This window comes from Acipenser ruthenus, chromosome 27 (genome assembly GCF_902713425.1).
Source record: "Acipenser ruthenus chromosome 27, fAciRut3.2 maternal haplotype, whole genome shotgun sequence".
NCBI lineage: Eukaryota > Metazoa > Chordata > Actinopteri > Acipenseriformes > Acipenseridae > Acipenser > Acipenser ruthenus.
In genome coordinates this window covers 5316877-5335791 of record NC_081215.1, presented here as the reverse complement: position 1 = coordinate 5335791, position 18915 = coordinate 5316877, and the positions used below count along the sequence as shown (strand labels likewise).

At 39.2% G+C, this 18915-nt stretch overlaps 1 protein-coding gene across 5 annotated transcripts in view; it reads right to left on the bottom strand.

The window, feature by feature from the left end:
* LOC117431976 (rho guanine nucleotide exchange factor 10-like protein) overlaps positions 1–18915 on the bottom strand; it is an 82739-nt gene that overhangs the window by 29178 nt on the left and 34646 nt on the right. For all 5 annotated transcript variants that reach the window (XM_059002060.1, XM_059002059.1, XM_059002061.1 and 2 more), the window contains 4 exons: positions 18467–18642; positions 14351–14466; positions 13700–13827; positions 8301–8401 (listed from right to left, as the gene is read on the bottom strand). In XM_059002060.1, the coding sequence (XP_058858043.1) occupies positions 8301–8401; positions 13700–13827; positions 14351–14466; positions 18467–18642 (521 nt within the window). The remainder of the gene's footprint in view (positions 1–8300; positions 8402–13699; positions 13828–14350; positions 14467–18466; positions 18643–18915) is intronic.

The window sequence follows — 18915 nt, the reverse complement described above, 5'->3', positions numbered from 1 at the left end:
AAAGTGGACAAACTGGAAAATCGTAATCGCCGATCTAACTTAAGACTAATTGGTCTCCCCGAGGGTACGGAGGGCAGGGATGCAGCACTCTTTTTGGAGACATGGCTGCCGGAGGTTCTGGGGTCGGCAAACTTTCCGTCACCTCGAAAGAACGCATAGACTGACAGGACCAAAACCCGCTCCAGATGCTCGCCCAAGAGCTCTCATTATGAAGTTTCTCAACTCCAGAGATAAAGAACGAGTGCTGTACATTGCCAGAAACAAGGGCAGGGTGATGTACGAAAATCATCATGTAATGTTTTTCCCGGATCTGTCGGCAGATCTACATAAACAGCAAAGACAATTCGACGGAATTAAACAAGAGCTGAGGGCCATGGATATCCAGTACGGACTTATATTCCCTGCGAAACTACGTGTTACCTTCAAAGACCAGACTCACATTTTTGAATCTCCTTTGGCAGCTGAGGTGTACCTTAAGAAGATAAAGCGAATAGACGTTTGAAAAATCCTATCGAACTCAATAACGAGGACTCAATATTAAACAAGATACTTTTCTTTCTAGGTAAGTATAGTGAGTTATGCCTTTCCCTTTCTCCCCCTTTATTAATTATTTATTATTATTACTCGTAATATGATGAGAATGTGTTATCTTTTTTATATATATATTTTCTAAAATCTAGAGGAAGCTACTAGCAGGGATGGAGGGGGTTTAGGCTTTCGCTGCATACTGTATAGGGGACGTGTTTGAATTATTTGCATTTTGTTTTGTTTCTTTACAGTAAATGCCAGCAGAGCGGGTATTGCGATACCGAACTGGTGTTTAAGGTTAGACTGCTCCTCAGCAAAGTGGATCAGTTTGCATAGCAGCTTTCCCGTGTTTAGTGGGATGGGGGTGGGTGAGATCTATGTGGAGAACAGAAAAAGATCTGTGTGGGTAAAAAGGTCTCGTTTGGGGAGACCGACCGGGAAATGTAATAATAGACGGGGTTTCAATACTTGGGTGTTTCGTGCATAGTGACCATTCTTTTATTTACTAGTGGACTCGTTTTCAGAACCGCGCACTTCTTATTGTGCTTAGTAAACAAACTACAACAGAAAGAGAACTGTGACTCGATCCCAGTTTGGAAAAATCTTGTGCTCCCCATGCATCCACTTCAACGATACGGTTAATGACTGCTGCATGCAATTTAAAATGCAGTCAGATAGTGTCGGCAAGGTGTGTGCGATCATGGACATACGAAAGGAGGTATTCAACCAATACAGTTTTTATCTGCTTATGTCTATGACTTTTAACCTTCAAGATGTAAAATAAGATGATGTCTCTAAATGCAGGGTTTAAAATAACCTCTTGGAACGTGAGGGGTTAAATAAACTCTCTAAAATAAAACAGGTACTTACCAGGCTTAAACAATTAAACTCTAAGATAGTGTTTCTGCAAGAAACCCATCTAATGCAAGATGAAATAATAAAAATTCGAAAAAGATGGCCAGGACCAGTAATATCGGCATCATATTCTACGCATGCAAGAGGAGTAATGATTCTTATACATAAATCCGTTCCATTTAAAATACACCATTCATCACCCGATCCGGCTGGTAGATATATTATTGTTCAAGGGTCATTGCTTTCCCAAAATATTAATTTAGTAAATATATATGGGCCTAATACAGACAACCCCAAATTTTTCAGTAGTTTATTTTTTATCTCTCCCATCGCTCCCAGGTCATATCATTATTGGGGGGGACTTTAATTGTACTCTGAATCCACTTCTTGATCGTTCTTTAAATTCAAAGGCATCTTACACGCAAAGTAGGAAAATAATACTGGAATTAATTTCGGATCTTAATTTGTGCAAGGTCTGGAGAAAGATTAATCCAACAAAAAAGGAGTACTCCTGCTATTCAAGCACGCATCAATCTTATTCTCGAATAGATTATAGATTAGATTAGATTATTTTTTAATCTCTAGCGCACTTATTCCCAAAATCTTGGATTGTAAATATGACTGTATTGTTATATCTGATCATGCACCAATTTCACTATCTTATATTGATTCTAAACTGATTGCTGACCCCCCAAAATGGCGTGTGCACTCAGAGTGGTTTAAAGATTCAGACTTTCTAAGATTTGTAGGAGAACAAATTGATTTATATTTTGAAATTAACACAACCCAGACCACTGCCTCGGTTAGATGGGAAGCCTTTAAAGCATTTATCAGAGGACAGATCATTAGTTATACTAGTTCTAAAACGAAAGCTTTTAAACTCAAAATGAGTGAATTAGAAAATAAAATTAAAGCTTTGGAAAGGGAGGTTCTTCTGAATAATACTTCAAAAGCTCAAAAAGACCTTGTTTCCTTGAGAGCACAGTACAACAAACTTTCTATTAATAAACTAATATCTAGTATGACAAGGCTAAAACAAACGTATTATGATCAGGGAGAAAAGGCTGGAAAGCTTCTGGCCTGGCGCATTAAAGCTGTACAGTCTGAAAGAGCAATTAATGCAATAGAATTAGAGAATGGCTCTGTGTCAACGGACCCTAAGGAAATTAATAGTACCTTTAAATCCTATTATGAAACTCTATACAAATCAGAGACTAACAGAGACTCGGTAAACCTGCAAAACTTTCTGGGTAATCTTCAGATTCCATCTATTTCTGAAAATCAAACCTCTAATTTAGATAAAGAATCTGAAGTAATAAATGCCATATCTAATATGAAGGGTGGTAAAGCTGCTGGTCCTGATGGTCTCCCAATTGACCTATATAAAATATTTAAGGACAAACTAGTGGATCCTCTCTTAGCCATGTATGAGGAATCATTTGAAAATAAACTGCTCCCTGCTTCTTTGAGATGTGCTATGATCACATTAATTCCTAAATCTGGAAAAAATCCATTAATGTTCGGCTCATATAGACCAATATCGCTCTTGAACTCGGACACTAAGGTCCTTGCAAAGGTGTTGAGTAACAGAATGGAATCTTTACTCCCACAATTAATAGACAATGATCAGAATGGGTTTATTCAGGGCCGACAGGGATTTCACAATATTAGAAGAGTAATTAATGTTGTTTATGAAAACGCAGGGGCGCCAGACAAAGCTGTTTTGTCGCTGGATGCAGAAAAAGCCTTTGACCGGGTTGAATGGAGTTACTTATTCCATGCACTTTCATGATTTGGATTTGGCAATAATTCTCTTCAGTGGATACAGGTTCTCTACTCTGACCCTTTGGCAGAAGTTGTAACAAATAATATAATATCCAGCCCATTTCAACTGTCAAGAGGCACCCGCCAGGGGTGTCCACTCTCACCTTTACTTTTTGTCCTAGCGATTGAACCCTTGGCTATTGCCATACGTAATCATCCGAACATAACAGGTATAAAAATAGGTCACTTAGAACACGTTTAGCACTTTATGCTGATGATGTTATTTTGTTCCTGTCAGATTTATCTGATTCTATTGATGCCCTGTCTGAACTTGTATCTAATTTTGGAAAATTCTCGGGGTATAAAATAAACAAAACTAAATCCGCAATACTATTTTTAAATGAGCAGGAGAGACTCCAACCAAAAATAAAAACTCAATATTTAAACTCCCCAGAGGGCTTTACCTATTTGGGTATAAAAATCACTCCTGAAATAAATAAAATTATTCTAGCCAACAATAATCCCCTCATTTCATCAATAACTAAATCACTAGACAAATGGTCTGAAATGCCTATCTCCCTGATTGGTCGCATAAATATAATTAAGATGAGCATCCTTCCCAAATTTCTATACCTTTTCCAATCTATTCCCCTCTCTCCCTCTCCACTCTTTTTCTCCAAAATGAAAAGCCTATTAGTAAATTTTATTTGGAATAAATACTTGCCATATGACCCGGGGGGGGGGGGGGGGGGTTACTGGGCAGCACAGTTGAGAGCTGCTATGTGCTGGTTTTCACTTAATGAACCTCTGCCCTGGGTATCAATTGAAATGCACTCTGTTTCAGACATGCCTCTATATATTTACCTCTACTCAGCCAATGTTAAGAAACTGAAAAAACAAACCTCGAACCCTTTTGTCAGGACCACAATCAGTGTTTGGCATGAGGTACGGAAATATAAGGGTGAAGAGTCACAGCTGTCACGTTTCACTCCAATCTGGAGGAATGATGATTTTACACCCGGAAAATCTGATTCAGGATTTAAACTTTGGGCCAATAGGGGGATTGAAAAAATTGCTGACTTGTTTAAGAATGAGCTAATAGACAAATTAACATACATAATAAAGGGGAAATCAGGATGCTTTCAGGATATTTGGGAACCTTTTATACAATTTTTGAGTTGCGGAAATTATGCTTGAGTGAAAGACACATATTACTAGCTATATATAGAGATCCTGATGTCTGCGTGTTATATTATTCATGTATTGCATTACTTGTGTACTAACTAGAAGCCTGCTAATGTCATGACAGTAGGACCTGTATGATCGCACATAACAGTTGATTTGGAAAAGAAAGTATACTAAGGAGGGTACTTTGGATTGCCCTTCGGTCTAAACGGTCTGAACAGTCTGAATAATACATGAGTCACTATATAAGAAGTTTTATTTTCCTTGTAACCCTTTTTTTTTTTTAATTTTAGGAGGGTGTCACAAAGACAGCCAGAGTGGGTGGCGTCAGACCAGAAAGGAATACACAGACAGACGGTGGTGATGAGAAGCTGAGTACAAATGGTAGCACTCAGCGTTTAATAACAAAATAAAAGGTTTAAAATGGAACACAAAAACAGGACATGGCACTTGAGGCCAAAATAAATAGACAAACAAAAACGGATTAAAACAGTAAACAGACAGACAAACGGTGAGTGAAGCAAAACAAACGTTTCTTTCTTACTTTCTTTCTCCTCTCTCTCTCTCCCGTTCTCCACTCACGAACACCCAACCCCGAGTGAATGAAAATGTGCATCTACATACACTGTTGTGCTGGGATTCAATTACTAATTAATTCTTCACTTGAATCCCAGCACGTGAATTAATTCTGTGCAACCCCATGCTCACATACTATACTTTAAATGCACCTGCAGTGATGTGCAATCCCGTGCCTAAATACAATTATACAATTTAAATACTCGTGCTGCACACACCCATTTATATCCCATGTACCAACTACAATACACCAACATTTAACACACCACACGCAACATACAACATATAACACACAAATGCACACAGGGGCGGGGCACATTGCCACAGAGGGTTATATGTTTGTGTGTGTGGGTATGTATGTGTGTATGTATGCAAGTGTATATGTATATGTGTGTGTATGTATGTGTATATATATATATAATATATATATATATATATATATATATATATATATATATATATATATATATATATATATATATATATATATATATACACACACACACATTTTCTTTCTTTTTTATATGTATAATTTTACTATTTTATTTTTCACTTTGACTGTTATTACAGTGTTGCTATTCTGATATTTAAGTACTATCATTTATAACCTTATGTATCTCAATGTTAATGTTATGTGTGTGTGTGTGTATATATATATATATATATATATATATATATATATCGTTCTGTCTGAGTTGTTTAAAAGCAAAAATTTAATAAACACAAGTTTTAAAAAATATATATATATATATATATATATATATATTTATCCCCATTAAACTTGCCGTGGAATGGACCTTGACATATGACAATAAGGAGGAAAAGTGGCCAATGAATCCCCACAGTCTATTTTAAAAGAACAAAAATAGTGGTTAAGGTGCGTTGACAAAAATGGAAAAAAAAACTCAAATTACAAACCCATTCTACACACTGCAGTTCTAAAGTGGCTCATCCCAGCTGTTGGTTAACAAAGTGATTTCTGAGTCCCAAGCGACTATAATTAAGCAGGAGTTGGCCACATTACGTTCTTAACTGCCTGTAAATGTTTGTTAAAGTGCAGCAGTGTATACTGGGCAAATGGTCCTTGAGGAATTTAACTGCTAGTCAGGAGAGAGAGAGAGAGAGAGAGAGAGAGAGAGAGAGATCCACAGACCCTATGACACCGTTCTCTTACACCCATTGTTGGTGTAGATCTGAATGAACGAATTGAGAATGGTTCATATAACCGAATACTGGGTAGTGGAATCACATATTTAAAATGTTGACAGATTATAATTATCCCAGTCCACTCTCATTACAGGTGCTGTGCTGCCTCCCATAGCATCACACACACACACACAGATAAAAAAAAAACAGAGTTTATTAATATGAAATATGTCCTTCAGCGTCAAAGATTACCTTTTACAGTTGTCAGTAATGTCAGTTAAACTGACACTATTCCTTGATTTAAAAAGAGTTTGTGTGAATCAAGTTGTACAAACATAATGTTTATAAGCCCTTATAATCATACCTTTAATAGTGCTAAGGTATTCGCAATAGGCTGAGCTTTAAAAAAAAAAAAAAAGAGAGATAAAAAAAATGGAGAGTGACCTACAGCTCCAGGGATATGCACCCCCTGATCTGTGGGGGTGGGGGGCATCCTTTAGCAAACTGTATTTGTCATGCATTTCAGTAATGTTTTATTTCTAACCTTTGCAGTGCCCAATACTTCATCCGATATGCTATCAAAGGCTTCAAGGCAAATTAAAGCTAATCAGAGTGGTTGTTGCTGCCTCATTGGTTTCAATTTGAACGTCTGACTGCTGATTAAAACAAACTGACTCACTTAATCCGCCCCCGTGACACTAGCGAATTGATACAGACTGCATGAAAAGGACACCGTCAACTGACATTTTCAAATCAATAGAGAAAGGGTAACTCCAATTAGAAAATTCAAGTGTTCAGTGATCACTAATAAGTCGATGTTATTAGAACATGGTAGCTACGGGGTAGTATTTTGTATCCAATGTGCGTTTTGTTTTTCAAACCGTTATTGATATTAATTAAATCTGTATTAATTATTCCCTGGTAACAGACCACCCTGCAGGGCTTACAAGAAACGCACTGCTGTTACCTTAGACACTTGGGTGATAAATGAGAAAACATGTTGATACCTCTTACTGGACCGACTCAGACGTTGAAAATGTAGAAGAAAGGGTTTCGAGGATTACACTTGAAAAAGGAATTAGAAGTTAACAAAATGGAACACAGTCGAATAATTACGTAGGGTGTCTCAGAAGTCAGTCATCATAGGAATAATTGGCAATGTTCATGGTTTCTCTTTCAGTTGTGAAATAATGATGTGTGGTGCAGATAGTCAGAGTGGGTCTACCTGATCTAACAGAGAACATCCTAAATCAGCATAATATAGGACATTGCCTAGGATTTCTGACTTAGTATATTCACAGTGCAAAAGGGTGCTCCACAAACAAGGCTTCTATTAAAGCACAACTACTGGTAATACAAATCCAGTTAAACACAATCAGAGCAGCTGATCCATTGCTCCCCGACATCAGCAAAGAGGGTTCAGTTCAGGACATGTCCATTACTTTTTATACATTACTATCCCCCCCCCCCCACCCCCACCCCTCCTAATTTAATCCCTTTCCAATTATTTCCTATGAAACATTTTACAGATTTGCATACAGAGGCTTAGCAAACTCTATCCTCCAAGCGAGATGTCCACTGGGATTAAGGACAACAACAGCAGAATGGGCCTGCATATCAGCAGAGGGCTTAAATGCTTAATGCAGAACTTCCCCACAATGGGGCATTCACAAAGACAGAGGAAGCTGCTGGAAAAACAAGTGTGCTTGTCAGAGGCTTAAGGAAATCTGCCCACTTGGTGAGGGAGGAAGGAGACAGCAGAATCCCCTTCCATAGCCACGGTCGGCCCACGATACTGCTGATCCAAAGGGGATTTGAAAAGACTGTAGGACATTTTGGATCACTGCTGTGGAAAAACATCCATTGAACAATAAAAACTGTCAAGTGATGACTCTCAATGATCAGCAACAGAATTGTTTAAGTATATGAAAGCATTCATGCTATGATACAAAATTAAAAGGAGGGGAGAACTAAGTTTATTAACAGAGCACTATGGATCAATCATGAACCTTATTCCACAGGACTCGTATTAATGTTAAGTGGGGGACAGGATGGGGGGACAAAACTATCGGGAATAATTTATATAGGAGTGCTTTGGTATTTAGATGTGCCACTGTTTAGCATTACCATAGATCTGCAACAAGGTAAAAGAGAGAAAATCAAAAACAAAAGAAAAACCAAAGAGGCATCACTGCCAGTGTTACTATGGCTGAACAAGGCAATACAATTTCCTGTATTGTACTCACTCTGTGCAATCTTGGCGAGGTGCAGCCTGTTGACCCAGGAGATTTTACTGAGGGGGCTGGGAGTGCTGAAGACCACCATGAAACTGACCGGCCGTCCAGACCTGTAAGGGAACACAAACACTCAGCATTTCAGATTGAGCAAGCGTGCCGGGGCAGCATTACTGACCAACAGGGGCAGCACAGCTAGTGGGCAAAAGTGAAATCAATCTGAGAATGCAGACTTGGTAAACAATGGTACTGATTCCACTTTTACATGCGCTCTTCGGTGTGTAGCATGCTGGAGTTTTAGTTATGATAAACATTAACTTTTCTAGACTGTTTCATTACTACAAATGTGACAATTTTTTTTTTTTTTACATTTCGCTTACTATCTTAGAGCATATGTGATTGATCTGAGTGGTTCTGTTCTGTTGTTCCAATATTGAGTTATCATTGTTCTGTAAATATGCCTTTACCTGGCTTTGAGGTGCTTGACTGGAGAATCCTAAATGCCGGTACTGAAGAGACTTTCTCATTCCACTCAAATCACACTGTGACCTTCTGAACTCTCCCAGCCCCACCTACTCCACATGGACAGTGGACATGGAATGAGCAGAGCTGAGCGATCAGCATCACATGATTGCAATGGAACGAGAAACAATACCTGTAGCTCTAGCTCAAGCTCAAAGCCAGGTAGATTAGAGAAAAGGTATAAATCACTGTATATCGGAGCAACAGAACCACTCACAATGACTGCAAACATCATAGCATAGTCAGCTACTTATTCTTAAACATGACAGTATATCACTTTCATAAATAGTGTTTATTCATCAGACTTGGAATGCATTTAAAAGTGTTAAAGCTTAAATGTGTTAAAGCTTGCGTAATCTTTGGTATTTGTGAAGGCTTTAAAAAACAGTAATTAAACATGTTGTTCTGTGAAAGCTGCCTTTATTCTCCCCCTCTCACTGCTATTAAAAGTTTTTTTCCCTGCATCTCTCCTCTCACAGGGAATAAAGGCAGACAGGTATTCATAGTTTCACTATTTGGGTGAAGAGTTCAATGTTGTAAAAGGGATTTCTTCCAATCCCAAGTGAAGCCAATCTCCTCTTTACACTCAGGTGCTTGTCAGCAGATGCAATCTACCAGGAACTGGAGGACAAAGACAAGCCTGGAGGTGTCAAGCTAGTGGGGGGCGATGGAGCGTGGTAGTGGTGGTGGTGGTGATAGAGTAGCATGGGCCAGCATTGTCCTAATATTTTATTTCTTACCTGTGTCATATCCTATTATGATCTATATTATACTCTATTCTACCTGGGTGATGATTTGCTTATTAACAATTGCAGCAAAAATGTCCCTCAAAGGAAATGGCTGATATACTGAATGGAAGCTTCAGTGCACAGTGTTTCACCGGAAGGCTGTAGAAGCTACTTTTACTGGAAAATATACACAAAAAAAAACAGGACAACCAGACAGAACATACATAATTGGGTATTAAACAGGTAAATATCAGGAAGATTGAGATTATATGAATTAAAATGTATGACAATGTGCTGTGTGAGTAATAATATATATATAAAAAAATATACACACATACATACATACATACATACATATATTATATATATATATATATATATATATATATATATATATATATATATATATATATATATATATAAAGTACTGTGCAAAAGTTTTAGGCAGGTGTGAAAAAATGCTGTAAAGTAAGAATGCTTTCAAAAATAGACATGTTAATAGATTATATTGATCAATTAACGAAATGCAAAGTGAGTGAACAGAAGAAAAATCTAAATCAAATCCATATTTGGTGTGACCACCCTTTGCCTTCAAAACAGCATCAATTCTTCTAGGTACACTTGCACAAAGTCAGGGATTTTGTAGGCATATAGTCAGGTGTATGGTTAAACAATTATACCAAACAGGTGCTAATGATCATCAATTCAATATGTAGGTTGAAACACAATCATTAACTGAAACAGAAACAGCTGTGTAGGAGGAATAACTGGGTGAGGAACAGTCAAACTCAGCTAATAAGGTGAGGTTGCTGAAGACAGTTTACTGTCAAAAGTCATACACCATGGCAAGACTGAGCACAGCAACAAGACACAAGGTAGTTATACTGCATCAGCAAGGTCTCTCCCAGGCAGAAATTTCAAGGCAGACAGGGGTTTCTAGATGTGCTGTCCAAGCTCTTTTGAAGAAGCACAAAGAAACGGGCAACGTTGAGGACCGTTGACGCAGTGGTCGGCCAAGGAAACTTATTGCAGCAGATGAAAGACACATCATGCTTACTTCCCTTCGCAATCGGAAGATGTCCAGCAGTGCCATCAGCTCAGAATTGGCAGAAAACAGTGGGACCCTTGTACACCCATCTACTGTCCGGAGAAGTCTGGTCAGAAGTGGCCTTCATGGAAGACTTGCGGCCAAAAAGCCATACCTCCGACGTGGAAACAAGGCCAAGCGACTCAACTATGCACGAAAACACAGGAACTGGAGTGCAGAAAAATGGCAGCAGGTGCTCTGGACTGATGAGTCAAAATTTGAAATATTTGGCTGTAGCAGAAGGCAGTTTGTTCGCCGAAGGGCTGGAGAGCGGTACACGAATGAGTGTCTGCAGGCAACAGTGAAGCATGGTGGAGGTTCCCTGCAAGTTTGGGGCTGCATTTCTGCAAATGGAGTTGGGGATTTGGTCAGAATTAATGGTCTCCTCAATGCTGAGAAGTACAGGCAGATACTTATCCATCATGCAATACCATCAGGGAGGCATCTGATTGGCCCCAAATTTATTCTGCAGCATGACAACGACCCCAAACATACAGCGAAAGTCATTAAGAACTATCTTCAGCGTAAAGAAGAACAAGGAGTCCTGGAAGTGATGGTATGGCCCCCACAGAGCCCTGATCTCAACATCATCGAGTCTGTCTGGGATTACATGAAGAGAGAGAGAAGCACCTGAGGCTGCCTAAATCCACAGATGAACTGTGGTTAGTTCTCCAAGATGTTTGGGCCAACCTACCTGCCGAGTTCCTTCAAAAACTGTGTGCAAGTGTACCTAGAAGAATTGATGCTGTTTTGAATACAAAGGGTGGTCACACCAAATATGGATTTGATGTAGATTTTTCTTCTGTTCACTCACTTTGCATTTTGTTAATTGATAAATATAAACTATTAACATGTCTATTTTTGAAAGCATTCTTACTTTACAGCATTTTTCACACCTGCCTAAAACTTTTGCACAGTACTGTACATCTAATTATTAAATGTGTGTGTCTGTACTCGTACTGCAGTTTACTGGTGCATGATATCCCAGCCTTGGCCCTCTCTGTCCTGGTTCTGTACACAGCCTGATAGATTCCTATTACAGCAGCTTGCTGCTTAAATCTGCTCATTTGTCACTGCGGCTAATGCTGTTAGCAATGAAGAGGTTCTTTGTGTTGAACGCAATGCAGACGACTCGCATTCAGATATCATTAGGGGGTAATTGACTGGAGAATGCTGCTTGCAGAGAATTCACTCCCGTCACCCCCAAACTCTGTTTTGTATTCCTTATTACTCGGAGAGCAGTAATAATGAACACGTTACTTATTTTTATTTTATTTTTTTTTATTTCTGTGCCCTTGCTTCAAAGCAAAGAAAAATTGGTCTTGAATTATATTAAATCCCTCGCTCAACCACTGTGTATTTAACCTGGAACAGCAGCCGTACAAATGCTGTGAAAGCACCACAATTATGGCAATGCAATTTTGTAGCCAATGCAACTATATAATGGTTATATTGTTTAGCGCGCTCTAGTGGGAAAACTGAACAGCATTTAAACTATGCAGGGTTTGCAGCAATATATCAAAGTGATGAAATTGAGGGGAACAAGGGTGCCCTTAAAACAGGGACGCTTTCCTGAGAAGATTAAATCTTCTTTAATAACGTTAAGAGCAAGCATTGAGTAGATGTTTCATTTTGCAAATCTTTTTATTAATACTGTACTGTAATCCAAGGGAATTTATCCTGGTGTCTTTATTTATTTTTATATATATATATATATATATATATATATATATATATATATATATATATATATATATAAACAGTGTGTTTCTAAACGGCCGAGTGCAGCTATCTGGTCAGGGAAATCGCTACCATCGTGGCTGGTTTCCATGATATACGACAAAACCTGGCTGTTTGTTTGACTGTGCTCTCATTCTTAACCAGAGTCCTTTTTATTTGTAATGAGCCTGCGGTTAAATATATTTATTACCGCCGTTTTTTTAAAACAAAATACAATCCCACAATCCCCCAGTGACCTTTGACATGTCAAGAATTTCCAAGGTTGGCCAGGTTTGTAAAAAGCACCGAAACGCTCTTGATTGTGGTGGCTAGCCGTGGGCAGCTGAAGCCTGTAGCTCCAGGCAGTGGAAACAAGGTAATATTCTCTAAATAAATGCAAGGGTCATAGTATAACTGTAATTAACTGGCCAGTCGCAATACAGTTCTGTAGTATTATGTAACAGCAACATTACAGTGCTCTCCATTACCATGATACAGTAGTTTTGCTTTCTCTAATGCCAATATCATGCCTCTATAATGGCTTACTAATATACTTTACTCCACGTTGCTATGCTTTTACAATGGGATAACGATTCAGAGAAAATCAGAATCTCTTTAAAGCATAATAACACCCATAAGCTCAGTAAAAGGTATTGCTGCCAACTGTCCACTCAGCACAGCTCTGAAAAGCAGACACCTCTTGATGTTCACGCAGTCGATACTGTCCATTCAGAACAATGCAGTCCTCTGCCTGTCCCTGAGAACTCCTTTGTCTGTCATTACCAAGAGCCACGGCTGACATTGTTCAATACAGAAGCATTTATGACAAGGTCACCTACTCAGCTTTTTTTCTTTTTTTTTATGAAAAAAAAGGTGAAATCTAAAGAGTCCAAAAGGCAAAATGTTCCTGAATTTTCACAGCCAAGTAAAAGCAGTTATCTGAGGAGTGTAAGTAAAAATAGGCCCTCAGCTCAAAATTGAGAACATTTAAGCCAAGAATTATATTCTTGTGGAGGTATTTATATAAAAGTAAAAATAAACATGCTGCTCATTTTGTTTGTCGGCAATATTTTGAGATTAAACTTCTACTAATCCCTTATCAAATATGTAAACAGTCACCATCAAACTTAAATCCCTAAATGACTGCTTTAAAGGGACTCTCCAAGCTCAGGCTTGCTGTGCACGTTGTCTTGTGGATCAGGTTCTGTTTAACAGCCTGCAGACAGGCTCTCTATGGCTGTACAGTAAGTGGGAGCTTTTATTGAAGTATCAGAAACAGCACACCTCCCCCTTTCACTGTGCTGTATGGCTGGAAGGTACGGAGTCCCTAGGCCCAACTGTGACCCCGTACTCACTTGTCTGACTTCCCAGGTACCAGCAGCCGCAGTCGGCACTTGTTAGCAGTCTGGATCTCATCCTCCTTCATGCGGATGAGCCTCTGCAGGGACAGGCTCCAGTCCTGGGAGACTGCAGAGTTCAGGTTCTGGAGACAGAGAGAGACACACACAGAGCCTTTATTTACACTACAATCAGAAAGAGGTTGCTGTACATGCAGACCAACAAGGGAGAGGAAGGCAGACAAAGGGACACGTCACCTAGACTGTCAGACCGTACCTGGAAGGCATGGACTGATAGGCGAAGGCTGACAGAGGCAGACAGACTAACAGAATCTTGGGCAGTAGAGCCTGGTAGGCTGACAGACAGACAGACAGTTCTAGGCTGCATTCTCTTGTAGAATTAGACATTATCATAAGCCCATGTAACACCTGGAAACATTCAGACAACTTCTCAAGCAACTGGTTGTAGGGGCTTTTCCAAGCAATTTTCACTTAGCAGCTTTCAATCAGAATTGTTCAGATATTGTACTGTAGCTTGAACAACAAGTTGCTTCAAAACCTCCAAAAGCTTTCACTTGTGTACCACCTGGCTGGCTGAGACACACACACCGACAGTATTGCAGTCTGCCTAGACAGACAGACAGGAAGGAAGGAAGGCGGGCTGCTTACCTGATAGGTTCCCTGCAGCGTGCTGACGAGCTGGGAAATCTGATCCACCACATCCAGGTCATGCTGCATCTCCAGGAGCTCCTGGTAGAGTCTGGGGGGCCCCAGGAACACCTTGCCTGCAACAGAGACACAGTGTTGGGCATTTGCTTGCTGCGCCCCCTGGTGGCATTTTATACTGCCTCAGATTGAAAGATACTTCCTCTTTGTAGTCCTGTTTTTATCTTGTAGACTACATCTTGTTAGTAATTGAGGACAGTGGACATATAGTAGTTGACAGCAAGGGAGATTGTAGTGTGATTCTGATGAAGAAAACATTCTGTGCATGTACTGTACATGTCCTCTCGATTAGTAAGAAACAGTATTGTGTTTGCTGTGATCTAAATCATAACTTAACTGAGTATTTATAGTACTGTATTGTCCAATACCATACAAGCCTAGAATCACAAAAAAGGCGAGCTTAAACTGAAACTGAATATTCTGGTACTGCTGTAATGTTAATCTTTTAAAATGTTTGTAACAGGACCAAGGTAATGAAAGTCCAAGCTTCTGAAACAGTAAGAAATCTTAATTGGCTGATGTAAATTATTTAATAAAATAAAGAGAAGGTGAATTTAGAGTTTCAGGTGTGAAAGTGAAAGAATAGGAGTATTGATCGTTCTTAGTCTAAGCCTCCTGCATAACAATGACATATCAGTTTTAAAAAAGGAGGTCTTATCATCAAGTACCAATGGCATCTATAGCAAACTGCAGAACACGGCTAATTCTAGCATGAGAAATATGCCATGATCTTGCAGATAAATGGATTATTACAGCTTGAGGCTGCTGTTAGGAGGCCCAGAACCAATTTACACTGGCGGATCAATACATGAGAAAGAAGCTTTGAACTGATGGTGTTGTTTGCAGTAGCGAAATACAATGCAAAAAATAAATCAAACCTCTTCAAATGAATATACCGCACTGCTCTGAACGGACAGCATATGAAACGCAATATGTGCCATTGATTTAAATAAGTTGTTTTTTGCAGTTTCTCCATGACCTTTTCACCAGCTTACAGGGAAAATGTAAATCGATAACGGTGTGTGCAATTTGACTTCCATGTGTTTTGAAATGCTATTAAATGAAGAGTAATTCATAACTGATAGTATTTACAAGTTCACGTGTTATCATACTATTTTACCAATGTCACGAGGCAAAGTATGGAAGTCGTACATCATAGTCTGTAGGCCTGATAGGGGGCCGATAGTAGGTGCAGTACTCAAATAGGCAAATGATTAAGCAAGACCAATGGTATCCATTTACTCACTGGTGAGATATGTATTCTTCATTTTACCCTCCAAAAATGTGTTTCTATAATGGTGGCTGCCAAATTCGATATTCAAGTTATTCTGCATGCTAGTGGTGTAAATAGATAGTGTTGTGCTATTCATCTTCGTTATTTCTGTTTCTCTCATAGGTACATCGCTTACCTTTGTGTGCCAATTAAAATAAATCGCATTCAAACCAATGCTAACCAACTACAAAACCTTCGGTACATGCTCTCCCCAATTTACTAGTATAAAACTACCATCTCGTTTTGCATTTGCTAGACCCAAAATAGGCATGTTCAAAAATGCATCTCTGCAATCCCCATTGAAAACAACATTACACAGAGGATAAAGTGCACAGCCCCTAAAAATATCACATTTTTCTACCAGGATTGAGAAGAAAAAAAAAACCACTGGCATTCCCAACAGGCTGCCCTATTCCATCTGTAAATTAGGGCACCCAGACCTTCTGGAGATGAGAAATGAGTCTCTTTAAAATGGAAGCTGTAACATCTGGTAACCAATTATAGCAAGGAGTCCAGGCTCTGAGTGACAGGGCTGGGGAAAGACATGGCCTCTGTCTTGCTGCGTCTCTATAAATACATCAGGGCTCTTAATGTCTGTCTGGAAACAAGGAACTTCTCAGCCACTTTCCGTGCAGCACAAAAGCTATTGGGGAAATGGAGAATCAAATGTCACTGCTTTTATACATCAGATTCAAGCTTGTGATGCTAATCTGAACCGTATTGTTCTTTGTTCTTTGGTGCTGTTCAATAACATTACCTATGTAGTGTTAGATGCATAAGCACAAGCGCCCCCTACCTGTGATGCTGTTGACAGAGGGTGTCTTGGCCCTGCAGTGCTGGAACTGTGCCACCTGCAGCTAGGGGGCGCTCCACTCCACAAGTCCATAGGTGAAGCATTGTGCACTAAGCCTATGCAATGCTAATATGCTTCACTGCCTTGAAGAACAGTTGTTGGTTCAGGTCTTTACTTTTATTCATAATTGGTGCAAATAACTCCAAACTAGACAGTACAGGAAAAGGTCCCTTTTTTATTCAGCGATTGCATACATTGGCAGTTTAGCTCCATCACTGAAAGACATCCAGCGATTGGTTGTCTAAATAATTCTGAACACAGTCAGTAGTCAAATCCAAAATAACAAATCATCTGCTACTCGAGGCTGAAAACCTGCATGCTACTTAAAAGGGGTCTTAAGGATTCTTTATAGACTTCAGAAAAAATCTGCCTTGAGAAGTCATTTGAGAGGCAACGGTGTGCAGGAGCAGTTAGTAAACACCGATCCCAGCAAAAGGACTAGAGAGACTGCAGATGATATTGCAGCATCTCTTTAAGACTGTCTCAATAAAGAGGTGTTCTGATGATATCGTAGTATCCTTTAAGCTGTCTCAAAGAGGTGTTTTGATGAGATTGTAGCATCCCTTTAAGGCTGTCTCAAAGAGGTGTTCTGATGGTATTGTAGCATCCCTTTAAGGCTGTCTCAATAAAGAGGTGTTCTGATGATAATATGGCAGTATCCCTTTAAGGCTGTCTCAATAAAGAGGTGTTCTGATGATATCGCAGTATCCCTTTAAGGCTGTCTCAATAAAGAGGTGTTCTGATGATATTGTAGCATCCCTTTAAGGCTGTCTCAAAGAGGTGTTTTGATGATATTGTAGCATCCCTTTAAGGCTGTCTCAATAAAGAGGTGTTCTGATGATAATATGGCAGTATCCCTTTAAGGCTGTCTCAATAAAGAGGTGTTCTGAAGATATCGCAGTATCCCTTTAAGGCTGTCTCAATAAAGAGGTGTTCTGATGATATTGCAGTATCCCTTTAAGGCTGTCTCAAAGAGGTGTTCTGATGCTATCACAGCATCCCTTTAAGGCTGTCTCAATAAAAAGGTGTTCTGTCTCAGGCTGAATGTCTATTTTCATCCCTGACCACCTTTTGGAAGACATATTAACAAAACCGCTTTCCTGCTTGAGTTCAAGTCCCTTGCAATTACTCCTAACAGTAGCTGTGAGTGCTGTAATTGAACTGTACTACTGAAATGATTAAGTATTTGCCATTTATAAAGTACAATTAAATGTAATTTCCTGCATAAAAGTCGTCCTTATGGTAATCAAGTGACCCTGATCCAATAGGTCCAAGTGTCACAAAACACCTTGTCATTTTTACAATACCTTATTACTTGCTGTAGCGGCCATCTCCAATTATGATTTTAATTTAAAAACCAAATAAATTTGCATGACGCAGCGATAGAAATTTAATATAAAAAAATTAGTAGTATCTAGGGCTGACTAAGATGACGTTTCGACGTACAATCAGCTTTGCTGTCCGAGGACAAGAACATCCTGTCTCTGAACAATACGGATTATACACTGTACATTGAGTCTAGATCGTGCAAAAAGATTTACAACTTAAGTAACTATGAATAGTAACATTGTAATTATGTGAAAGTACACAAGTAACTACTATGTAAATACACAATAATGCGTGACACTTAATATAAAGTGTTACCCACAATTCATCAAAATAAAATCACACAAGAGCACAATTAATGAGAGAAATGTAGATAAACATTCAATCCCAGGTAACATGTGCCAATGCACCTCTCAGGTAGTGGTACAACATCAAGAACATAACAGCCAATGCATGAAAGTGTTCCTGTGTGTGCTCAATTAATGATTTGTTTGCACTCAAATTGAATAAAACGCTTTTGTGCAGTGTTGCCTCAAAATCAATTGTCTGATATCCACCTGGTTTCTATACATTCTCCATGGAGACGACAAACATTATCGCCCCTTACCTGTGATGCTTGTGCCAGAGGGTCTCTTGGCCCCGTAGTGCTGGAACATTGTCTCCTTGTTCTGGACACTGCCCTCCTGCCCCACCTCCACCACCTGCACCTGTAGCAAGGGGGCACTCCACTTCATGGTGTACTTCAGCCCAATGGGAACCAGACTGCTGAGGTCAGGGGGCCCCCTGGTGGTGAGAACAGATATAACAGAGTTGCTATAAAAAGCTTCCTCAATGATAAGCTATCCCACAAAAGGCATTGCTTGGTGTCAACAAATGTACTGAAATCATATATGTGAGTATTACAGTAACTGGCCTGAAGGATTATCATTTTTATATTATTGAAGTCTAGTTTTGTAGCGTTAATGTATAAAAATCAGTACAAGACAAATAGGTAATGTGTAAAACAAGGCACTACATTAGATATTAAAACCAGTTAAAAATGTTAACATGCAAGGT